This window comes from Mycteria americana, chromosome 1 (genome assembly GCF_035582795.1).
Source record: "Mycteria americana isolate JAX WOST 10 ecotype Jacksonville Zoo and Gardens chromosome 1, USCA_MyAme_1.0, whole genome shotgun sequence".
NCBI lineage: Eukaryota > Metazoa > Chordata > Aves > Ciconiiformes > Ciconiidae > Mycteria > Mycteria americana.
This window is the reverse complement of record NC_134365.1, coordinates 95862796-95875278: the sequence shown is the minus strand read 5'-3', so window position 1 is coordinate 95875278 and position 12483 is coordinate 95862796. Positions and strand designations below refer to the sequence as shown.

The following is a 12483-nucleotide window of genomic DNA, read 5'->3' as shown; positions in this document are numbered from 1 at the left end:
CTTCTTCACATTACCATTCAGCCTCTTAAGGCTCCTCTGCTAAGAAATGTTCGAAAAGCAAATATATGCAATTACTGAAAGTAAATGATATGGGGACTTGAGCTGCTCTGAGGTTTGTCTTGTTACATAGACAGATGCCTACTGACTCCTTTTGTTCTGGAGAGAAAAATTATAAATAGTGCTATGACAGCAATGTTCAAGTTCACTTGGGTCTGTGTGGTCTGTCTGTCTAATTCAGTTCTCTTTGATGTTTGCTGTACTCATTTATGAAACTGTTCCCTTAAGCCCATGCATCTCAAGGTCATCCGGACTGTGCTGTATCCTTTAGAAGGAAATGCAATTGGTTGTCCAGAGCAGGGCTCTGTGGTGTTACCCAGCCCTTCTCTATTATCCCCATTTTTGGAATCCTGGGGATAAGTCACACAAAATGCATCTGCACTGAGAGATGCTCTAGTGTTTAACGCATAGGGATATTCAGTACTTGCTTTTCTCATCATGGAGGGGAGAAAGGTCATTTAACTCAGCCATTAAGGCTCTTTTCAAAGTGGTCTGCCAGGCACAGGACAGTGGTTCCCTCAGCATTTGTTGTAGCTTGGTGTGTAACCTTATTATCAAGTGCTTAACTGAAAATATTAAGTGTTTTACTCTCTAATGCATATCAACTGCATATCAACTGTGAACCACCTACCAGGGCCCTACAGACAGGTAATTTATTATAAACATGGTAGCATTTATGAGCCACGTGTGGCAGGGTATGGTTTATACCTGAGGGGATTCATGAAAGAAGTGAGAGACACTTTCTGCCCTAGTTGGTGAGGATTTGCTTGCCCACGGGAGTCTGGACTGCAAGGAGTCCAAGCCCAAGGGCAAGACCGATTTGGGGAGAGCCATCCACAGCAACCTGCACGAGGGCCCTGTAAGCACTTCTGGCATTGACCTCTTAGCAAAGAAAACTGGGCTAGGGGAGCAGTGAGGAGCTTGGGAATTGCCAAGTGCTGAGACAAAGTTGCTGCTGTCGTTTGGGGTGCTCTAAGGCCTCTAGGTCCAAGCTGTGGTGCTTGAGGTGTCTGAGAGGGTACATGAGGGAAAGCCCTAGAAGAGAGGCTTGCAAAGCAGCTGTGAGAAGACCTGGGTTATACTGGTTGCGGGACCTAGGCACTAAGTAATTTGGTGCCAAACAAACCCTGAGGAGGCAGAGGATCTGTGCAGGGGCTTGCAGGGTGCATTTAGTGGGATTGTTTACTAAACCCAGATATGCACATAGGTGTTAAGTTTGGGGAAGGACTCATAGGGGAGAAAATAGTTATGTGAGACCTTTAGCAAGTGGTAGTCTTTTCAATCTTATTTGCCAGAATTAATACAGAAAACAGAGGAATTCTACTTTGGCTTTGGAAATCCATTTCAGGTTAGTATCAAGTGTATGGTGTTTGGACACAAGAGACTTGGAGCACTAGTTGCATTGTCAAGAGAGGAGAAAGCAGGTAATTCTACATTAAAGACTGGGAAAGAAAAGCTTGTGAGAAGGGATATAAGTGGTTTGGCATGTGTGGGGGAGAGCAGGAAAACCTGACAGAAAAAAGTGTTTTCAGAATGGGGTTTTTAGCTGGTATAGAGTTGATGTGGGATGGTTTATCTCCTGACTGGTTTGCACTGCCCCACCCATCCCCCTGTTTTTCTAATGTACTTTACTATAATCCTATAAATCTTGCTCAGGGCAGGAAACATTGAAAAAAGGCATTACATCTTTAACAGGATTACTGTTGTTATTATTTTAGTCTGAAAGTAGTAATGTTGTTTATTTTCCATCGTGAAGATTTACTATGTTAGAGATTAATAGAAATCACAGTTACTCATTTAGCACTGAGAAGAATGTTTTTTTACTAATCTACAGTGATCCCTAGCACTCTTTTAATGATTTACTTCAGAAATAGTTATCATGAGTCTATTTTTTACCGATAAGAAGATTGAGTCACACCAATGGCCTTATTAGTATTGTACAGCCCACCCCTTAGAGAAGTAGATGGGAACTGTGGGTATGCCTTGCCTTCAGATATCAAGCAGACAAAAGAAATGAGTCTTTTAAAATATCAAAGACAGTGAGTAGTAGAGCTCGTGGTTTCCTGCTCCAACTGTTGAATATACTTATTCCCTGCTACTAAGTACGTTGTTTCGGAGTGCTTTACACTTTTCACTTCTTGTGCAACTACAGTGCTAACAAGATGAATGGCTCCTCTTTAACCTTCATTTTCCTCTTTGCTGTTGAACTCTTCCTCTAACGATGCCACAGCCAAAAGAAGGAGCTGTTCCATTTCAAGAAGAAAACATAAGCTTTGACATTAACTTTCTGACCTTTGAGGACAAGGAGTGTCCCTTGAATGGCCTTACCATTTCAGATGTTATTTACAAAAGCTCCAAGAATATGGCTCTCCTAAAGGAGAATTTTGTTTCAAGAGCCATGAGCCTGCATGTTACATTCAGTGAACATAGGAATTTTGTGCCCCTTTAATAAATTTCAATTCTTCCTCCAGCTGGAAGACAGCAGGCATCCCCTTTTAAAAAGCATACTATGCTGAAAAGCCAAATAAGGTCCTAGTAAACTGTCTACAGAAATTCTGCCAATGCTCCCAGTATAGATCCCAGATTGCTGGGCTGCCAAGGAACTAGAAGTGTCCTGGAGCTGCTCTAGAGATGAGCAGTTTTCTCATGTGCGTTTCTGGATTGAGTTCAGGCTCCAGGCTGTGAGATCATAGATTCGCCTAGACACATCACTGCCCTTCTGTTTCCACTGTGTTGTAGTGAAAACCACAAACTCTCACAGGACTGAAGAGCCGTGAGGCCAACACAGTGGGACCACAGTTCTACTTGGAGGCCTACATGCGCTAGTGCAATACAGATGCAAGCAGCAGCAGAGAGCTCAGGGCACCTTATGCCTGTTCCTCAAGAAAGGCATGTCTGAAATAACATTAGCCAGGTTTCCAATATTAAACAAATCTTTTTCTCCTAAGATGTCTCTGAAAGATGGTCCTGGAGATTGAACTGTAAGGTTGTATTTGCTGGGATGTAAAAAAAATCAGTTAAATACCTTTTTTTTTAAAAAAAAAAAAGAGGGGAGGGGAATTGGGTTGCCCAGAAGTGCATGTTTCCACTGCATCTATTCTGAGTTCACCTCCTGGATTTATAGCTCTGCTGTTGGTAATCTCTGAGAAACCTGTATAGGATCTCATCAGTTCCAATATGGCTTTGGTGGCAGGTTGAGTCAAGAAAACAAATAAGTTCTTTAAGCCCCATAACTCTTGGAAAATGTAATAGTTGCCTGGACAATGTCACCGTGACAGAGAGCAGCCACAGCTCCAGACAGACCTTCTGGCACTTGGACTGCTGGTTGTTTGGAGAGGGGAAACAGTCATAAACAGTCTGTGCAGACACAGGGCTGCTCTGTGACATGTGTTTGCTTTTGAGAGTATGGAGTCAAGCTTTCAATTTCCTGGCAAAGAGAAAAATCTGAGCTCTAATGGGACCACTTAATAACACTGTCTCTGCATCTGCGATGGATTTGCTTCCTTTATGGTTCGAATCAGCACACAGTTTATTTTACTGTGGTAGCATTCCCTAGCCAGGTAAAATAATGGGAGCTTTTCTGCCTCCTGTGAGGAATGTTAATTATTTTCAGTATGGTAAAAATGTGCAGAATCCATGACAAGACTTGGCATGGTGAGGAAGGAAACAAAGTACTTGTAAAAAAATTAAAAATAGCAAGTGCAAAACTATGAGACTGGAAAAGATTAGTATATTTATTTTCAGTATGGGCTTAGTGTACAGGTAAACTGGGAATTAATCATGAGAAGATGAGCTGTAAAACAGAACTGCTGGGCTCTAAAAGTAAGGATATAGATGCTACCCAGCAAAGTCCTTAAGCATATATTTGGCTTTAACCATGTTCTTAAGTTAAGCAAAGTGTTTAAGTGGGGGTTTCAGTCAGCATGATGCTGTCATAAATTAGTATTCCAATAAGTATTAGCAGGACTCAAAAAACACAGGAATGTTTGAGCTGTAAAAACCGGGTCAAATTCTAACAAACCATTTGCATGGCTCATATACATGGGGAAAACCTGTCTTTATTCATTGTAGGGAAGACCAGCTCACTTCAGGAGGAATGTAGTCCTGAAGAAGAAGAGCCAAGAGAAGCCATGGCATAAGGATCAGCTGTCTTACTGCTTTTATATTTGCCAGAGAGCTCTGTACGGACACAACTGGAAGAGGAAGGCATCAAACAGCCAAGGTGAGAGTTAATTTAAACCAAAGAGTTTTGTTGCGCCTCAGTATTGTCAGTTTTCTTAAAAATGCCTTTCTGCCCATATTTGGTTTCATAATGAAGGATTCATTGCACATTAAAATTCAAGGCTGCTGAGAAATTCTGCAAGGTGGATTGACTTTGAATGTGGATTTTCCTATGTGTCACGCATGATCCATGAGGCACCACAGTCGTTACATATTTTCCTGGTATTACTTTTCCACATGGTCATATACTAATAGATGCTTTTGCATGAAATTAAACTGCTTCAACCAAGAAATAGGAGTCAGCAGCATGTTAATAGCCATTTCTCCACAGGTAGTTTATTGACAGCTAGTTTCTGGAACAGAATAAATACCATTATAGGTTGGGACAGAAACTGTGATAAATAATGATACTGTATACACACATATAATTTTATTGTGTCTTATATGCATATACATTTTGAGGTCCTAGCCATGGTAGCCCAGAACTGCTTTGGAGATTGTTTAGAAAACACATTCTCTCTGTCAAATGCATCTTAAACAGAATGCAAGATACAGACCAGAAGTGTGATGTGTGAACAAGGTTTTGTGACGATAACTTGGAAATGCCGATGAAAGTGAAGTTGTGAGTGAGATCTCCTGGGCTGAGGGAATGGGAAGTTTAGTTGCTGTACACTGAAGTTTAACAATTCAGACAAGTCACATCTGTAGTAGTAAAAGTGGGCCCAAAGCATCATGTTGCTTTTATATTAGCATAACAACTAGCACTCTCCCAGACACTGTCTAGACAGCATAAAGGGAATAAAACAGAAAAGAAACCATTCCCAGCAGACAGTAGGCAGGAGACCACTGTTTTGGAGAGGAGAGTTTAGCTGCATGGTGTGGGCCCTCCAGCAGAGGAGTCCTATTTGGAAAGAAAGGGACCTCAAGAGGTCTCTGGTACAGCCACCTGCTCAAAGCAGGCGAGGTCCAACCAGGCTGCTCAGGGCTTTATTCAGTTGAGACTTGAAAACCTCCAAGGATGGAGCCTGCACAGCCTCACCGGGCAACCCGCTCTACTGTCTCACTGTCCTCGTAGAGGAAAAGGTTTTCTTTATATCCTTGTGAACAGCAGTCCTGCCCTCAAGCCTATCAGCTGTTCTCCCGACTTTGGTGTCATGTGCAAACTTGGCGAGAGTGTGCTCTGTTGCGTCCTCAAGGTCATTGATAAAGATGTTAAGCAGGACAGGTCCCACAGTAGACCATTAGTTACAGTGCTCTGCTCGTACTGGGCACCCAGGCAGGATATCACCCCTTAACCACTACTCTCTGAGCCTGTTAAACCACCAGTTTTTACCCATCTAGTTGACTGTCCATCCAGACCATAACATCCTAACTTGGATAACTGTATGTAGAAAGAGCTTGCATCTACTTTGCTAACTCCAAAGGCAGAATGAGAGCTTAAAAAACATTGGAAGAAATATATTGTAAGGAGGCACTTCAAGAGAGTAAGGTCAAAGAAGGCTCTCAAGTAGAAGAAACTGTATGAGAGACTATCCAGGGTGAGAGTGCCTATGAAGTGTCAAGATAGGCCAGTAGCTTGAACAGAACAAACTGGGCTCCAGATGGAGTGACTGAGCCTGGTAATACAGGGTACAAAATGGTTTTATAATGAACCCATAATCACAAACTGTGCACCAGAAGCTTTTCACAAGCCAGGTGACAGGTCTTCCCAGAGGTTTTATAGCTCTCTCCTCCCAGAAGAACATGAGCGCATGGGATTTCTACCCTGCTTAGAGGGAGAAATGCTTCACCTGCCTTTGAAATGCTGCCTTTTCTGCATGGAAAGACAGTAGCAGCTGAACTATATTATTTTCCAACCATAAAAAATGGAGTATTGTCACTGTTGGAAACAGAAGGGCAGTATAGGAGTCTGTGTGCAGCTGGGATGGAAACCCAAGACATCAGTAACCCCAAACATTTACATTAGGATTTGCATTACTCTGAATGGCAATTTGCAAGGCAGAGGCAAAGCTGTTCCCAGTTGTCAAGACAACGTCTGAGGAAAGCAGAACTGTCAACAACAAAAGAGGTCAGAGAAGATTTCTGTTGTCTCTCTGAAAATACATGCAATATTAGAGGAGTAAGAGAGATTGGAAGAACTGCTTAAAAGTTAGAGTGAGTTTCCCTCAGAAGGAAGAGCCTGGGCAGGTATGTAAATAAACCCCCAGGCAGAGAACATCCGTAGGCAGTGTAGGCTGGAAAGGGGGCAGAAAAATGTTCAAAGACTTTGTTACAGAGTTCCTGTCATTTAAAATATTTAAAAATAATAATAAAACCCCATTTCTTTTCCTCGTGGCTGCAAGGAGACTGAAGGATGCAAAGCAAGGCACTGCTGTTGTGTTTGGCCAGTAGCCAGCCAGACAAGTAAGACCAACGGGCATGTAAACAGTTTGTATGCATCTCAGTGGGAAGTTTACTTCAAAGCTGAGTTCTGGAAACAAAGATTGGAGCACAGATTTTTTCCCCCTATTTTCTTCCTTTTTTTTTTTTTTAAAGTGCAGGCTGGTTATTCTTTGTATCGGTGAGAATAGCTGGATTAATAGCCCTCGAGTGTAAAATCATGAGTTCTGTTACAAAGAATGGACAGGAGCAATATGAGCTTTCTCTACACAGTCTGCTACTGTGCTTCCATCTCAGTTTAGAGAAACCACACCTGGGGACACAGGGAAGCCTGGGATGTGTGGCTCATTTTTCCGTAGCCTCTGTGAGGTTGCCAGCACCAGTTGTGATACTGTGTTGAGGTGAGGCCACCTTTTTTTTTAGGTTTGGACTATGACCAGTAGCTCATTTCGACTTTGGTCTTCCAACACCCTTGAGAGAGGGAGCAAGTTGTATGCACTACAAATACAAAAATCCCAAGTTGTCAGCCAGAGGATATTTTTTCTGAGGTAACTAGCAGTAAGTTCACTCCTGTAAGTCATTGTGGCACAATTGCGTAGCACAGAGATGCTCCTACTCCTGTAAATGGGCTGGATTTATAGTGGGAGCTATATCACCACCTTTGAAATGTCATTCCACTTTGGAGACTTCTGTCATGGTTTCCAGCATAGCTAGGCTGCTGCTGGTATCCAGACCTGTTCATCTAGGGCTAGCTAATGTGTTGCGCTGTTCAGCGTAACTGTGCCCTCATTCTCTTCCCTTACCATGGATCCTCAAGAATCCTGTTACCAGACTGGAAATAACTTGCTTAGCCCCATAAAACACAGTTAACTTTTTCTTAGACAAGGTTTTTGACAGGCCAAGCAGACAAAGAGATTTATAGGGACTGCTGGGGAAAAGAGGCTAACAGGTTTGGTTTCTGCTTGAACTCACCAGCATGAATACGGGCATCTCCGGCTATAGCGGCAGCAGTAAAATTGCCATTCACGGTCAAGCACAGATGGAAAATACTGACTCTGGAAACCAGCCACCAGCCCATTGTTTGAGCAGGTTTGATACCTAAGAGGAGGAAGAAGAGAACACATAAGGAAAACATGATATTAGATTCCCTGATAGTTTCAAGCATTTCTGAAAACAGCATTAAAAATTTTGATTCAGGGTGGAAGCTAAGGGTTTGGCTTTGTATTGAGAAGCACTGTATGCACTTGCTGTGTATTGAGCAACCATTATGTATAAGAAGACAGCAATAGTTAACTAATAATATCTTAACATTTATGTTACACTTAAAACTATTTAAACTGTTTTTAAGTATTTAATCATTCCAGTATGCTAATCAGGCAAGAAGATTGTTCTGGTGTTGACATTCTCAACTGTTTACAAATCATGAGACTGACTTAAAAATAATCCATTAATACTTTTATCTTTATCTATACTGTTGGTATTTGAGCATTTGGGCTTCACTGGAGTAATTTTTTCAACTGCTTCTCTACAAAAAAGAAGCCTTAGAAACACTTTTATGAGAGAAGGTCAGCAATTTATTTTATTTTATTTCTTTCTCAATTACCTGTCTCCAGGAGAAGGCACTCTTAATTCAAAACATTATAGGCTAGTGATGAAATCATGATTTGATAACAATCACATGAGGAAAACTGAGACTCAGATGTTATGAAATTATAAGACTCACGTAACTTTTATGACTGGATTTTGAAAAGAAAAATCTGCTGCTTCATGCTTTCTGTGTACTCAGGAATTGTGTCATACAGGTAAATCGCTGCCTTCAAGTAGAATAGACATGGTCTCTAAGCACGCAGATATATGCTGCTTTCTGTACACCCTGAAAGCATCTGGACACTGATACCAGAAGTAATTCAAGCGATAATCAGTTTGAATAGCTTGCTTCTTGGAGACTAAAGACAAGGAGAGCGTGAAAACAGACAGCTCAGTAACTCAGCTGTTGAGTGCTCATTCTCTCAAGCATCCTCCTAGCCTCATTGTTTCCCTAGTGGAGAAAATTCCAGGAATTCAGTTTCTTCCATTTCCTTTTCTTTCTTTTTCCCTCATCAAGGAAAACTGGCAGCCTCAAGCTGTAGCAAACCTTCCTTGCGATACCGTAAAATCAAATACGTCGATATATCCAAAAGACACTTTCAGAAGTAACTTTATGATTAACAAATACCAAAATTTTCCCCTAGTTTCATTCAGTGACCTCATTGTTTATTTCAATGAGCCTGGAGTTCCCAGAAGGGAAACCACATCGTCTAGCAGAGTTTGGTGTTTGGAAAGTCATTCACTTGTGCATACAGGTGTTAGTACTCGCAAAGCGTGAGGCTCAAGTGTTTGTATGCAAAAGCTGAAAAACTGATCAATTTTGATGACTACAGGGATGAATTCCTCTGCCTAACTTTCAGCTTCCTCCTTTGAAGCAGGGGTCTCTTCTGTATGTCCCTTCCACCGTGTTCTGTTGTTAAGACAAGATTATTTATATTTGTTTGTATCCCCGCATCTCCCACATTGCTGGGGCCACACATAGTTGCTGTGCTTTGTGAGACTCTTCCGAGGACCTTCAGAGTTAAGCAATGATGGGGACTCTGAGTTGCTATGGTATCACACCAAGTAAGGCAGTTTGGCTCGCACTCAGAGGATTTCAGCAGGACTTTGATAGGAAGTTGCTCTGTTTTCTGGCACATAGGCCATGGGAACATATGGCTAAGACTCTGTGTAAACATATTGGATAGCTGCAGATGATTGGTGTTACCCTGATGGAAGAAAGGTTGATACACAGAAATATAAGGAATGGTTGTACCTGTTGCAAGATGAGCACTTTTCTGGATTAATCCGTGTAAAGTAGAACCAAACTTGTGTCTCTTCATTTTCTTCTGCCTCTTCCCCCTTCCCCATTACATGCATTTCCACTGCTCAAGTCCTTGTGCCCCTGGGAGATTTTCCAGCTCTTTTGCATAGGTGCAATAACGGGAGCATTTTGTTCTTCCTTTTCCTTTGCAGTTCCTCTCAGAGGCTGGGCATTGCCCTGCAATTTCCCATCCCCACCAATCAGCATCTGATATTCCTGCCCAAACTCATCTTTGCGGGAGGTTCTTCCTTCTCTTTTTCTCTCCCCACCTGCTCACATTCAGTCTGGGAAGTCCTGCCCTCTTTCCTGCTCTCTTTGCCCTACAACAGTTTTTATTTTCTTGACACCTCTTCTAATAAACTCTGGTTTTGATGGAAAGATTCATCTTGAGAGAGACATCACTGATGGACTCCTCTCTCTACAGTGGATTGAAAAAATCTAGCTAACATAACACTCCTATGTTTACATGTGTACATATTTGGGCACCAAACTTTAGGAAGGTTTGGTTATTTTTGACCCTGATTCTATCTTCTCAAGAAAAGTTTGTTTAAAAATAAAATAATATTAGGAGTTGTCTTAAAAATTAGTTTCTTAGATGGAGAGTAAAACTGGATGTAAGTCATGTCTTATAATGAAATTGCCATTTTATTTTAAAAACATTCGAAGTAAAATTTAAAATATACTTCTAAGCTTATATTCACTTCTCCCTCTCTACTTCTGTCTCATACAGACAAAGTCCTGCAAACTGTTATTCAAGCTCAATATTGGGTTCAGCGAAAGAAAGATAATAGTGGTGTTGAAGTGCTTTTCTTTAGCTTTGAGATAACACAAGATTTTTTTTCCCCTGATCTTTCTAATTTTCAAGTCAAATCCAGATATTCCTCCAAAAATGAAGAGAGGCTCTCAGAAATTGGAGTGCTTATTTGTGAGCTCATATAAAATCTTTTCTTCTCTTTCCTTTTCCCAGTTGGCCTCTTTCCTACAAGCAGAAAGTAGTTCTTTAAGGGAAACAAATAACCCCTCCCCACACACCTTTTTAGTCAGATACTCTATGCACTAATCTGAAAACAACACTTAATATGTGAGGATTTCTTCCTTCTCTGTTGAATTCACTACTCCTGTCACAGCAGATCCTGCAAACCAGCATGGTGAATAAAACTAGTCATTCAAGACCTTTGATTTATGGCCAAGTAAAAAAAATGCCTTTTTTACTAGACCCAATCTGTAGCCCTTTTGTTATAGAGGATAATTCAGTATTCAGAGTTAATGTCACTGGGTTCTTCTCACTCATGAAATCCTGACACTGCTAAGAAGAGAGGAAGATACCTCTTAGAAGGTGAATGCAGAAGAGCATGAGAAACCGGCTGGGACTGTGTGGGATTAAACTTGGCAAAGCATAGGATGTTTTGGTTTTCTAGTTGGCCCAAGTTGCGATGCATGAAGAGTTGCCTTTTGGATCTGGTACTGGGAGAAGAGGAGGTGAGCTGGCTGGTAGGTGGGGGAGTGGAAAGATTTTTGGTAGTGAAGGTCAGGTGCTGCTGAATGGGAATTTGCCTTTCCTTTCCCTCGTTTACATCTGTTGGAAATGACTGCAGTGTTTCATAGAAAGTAAGTAAACTATACAGCCCTATTTTGGGAGGAGTTCTGTGTAGTAACAGGGATATGGTAGCTGAGACTTTCCTGGCCTGCTGCAATTGCTGTGAAAAGCCTCTCCTTTACCAAATCTTCTTCTGAACTGGTTAATGAGTGTTGTACAGCTGAGTTCTGTCATGGCAAGCAACCAAAGTGTGCATCCATGTTACTGGTTTAGTTCAGGTCAGGACTGCTTTCCTTGTTCACCAATGAGCTTTTATCTGTGAGACCAAACTAGAGCTGGTTTGAAACAAACCCACTCAAAATGCATATGTGGATTTTGGGTCCATGCACGAACTGTTTCACACTACAGATCCACTTAAATTGTACCACATTATTTGCAAATGTTGATATAGCCTCAGCGACCAAGTGTGTACCTCATTGACTCAACAGTTGCCTGCCAGACTGAAGACAAATATTGCTTGCAACAATATAATTGTTTTGAGCAATGGCACCAATTGTGGTGACACTTCATAATTATGCCTACCTCTTATTTTTGCTCTTTGTTAGACAAAGCCCCAGAGTGTTGTGCCCCATCTGATGCTGGTGCTGTGTTGTAAACCTGTCTCCGAGGCCCCCTGTCCCTCAGATACGTCAGGAATTAGCCTGAGCAGCATGTTGTCCTGAGGATGACAACCCAAAGAGGAAGCCTGTTCACTACAAATGCACTCAGGGAAGCCCAAGTCAAGATGCAGTAAGTGGTGCTGTTAGAGCCTGCATTGAGCCCCTGCCACACTGACTGGGTAGCACTCCCTAAAGCTCTCTGGAAACACACAGTGCTCAGTAGTCACTGGCTCATGCTGCATTAAGGGTGATTTGTTCCTTATAACAGGGTAACCTGAGAGTGTCATCCTATGTACTTCAAAAAAAACCCACTGTTTTGCTGTAGAGCAGATGGCTTCTGTAAAACTTGCATCATTAATTACTTGGAAACTATCTCTCTAGAGCCTGTCACAGCAGAATGAATCTATGTATTATGGAGATATGTCAGACGTGGCAAACTGACCCAGTAGAAATAACACTGCATGCTTTCATCTGCAGTGCTCCCTGGAGTGAATACGGAGAGAGGTGGCCTAACCTCATGCAGCCAGTAAGGCCACGGTTAGAGTGTGGGAGGCATTTTTTAACGAGACATTAGATTGACTGTTTTCCTGGGGAGTTGTTTCACCAAAACCTGTTACTTTCAATATCCAAAACTTAATTTCCTTTTGGTACAGCTGCAGAGGGGAGGCCATGTCCTGCTCTCCTGAGTTATTTTTGTGGAGTGTCTTCCCTCTGTGTAATTTGGTTAGTTGCATGATGAA

The 12483-nt window shown here is 41.8% G+C and overlaps 1 protein-coding gene across 1 annotated transcript in view; it reads right to left on the bottom strand.

The window, feature by feature from the left end:
* Positions 1–12483, bottom strand: part of DPT (dermatopontin) — a 28443-nt gene that overhangs the window by 10456 nt on the left and 5504 nt on the right. Inside the window, exon 2 of the mRNA XM_075513276.1 lies at positions 7630–7755. Coding sequence (XP_075369391.1) covers positions 7630–7755 — 126 coding nt within the window. The remainder of the gene's footprint in view (positions 1–7629; positions 7756–12483) is intronic.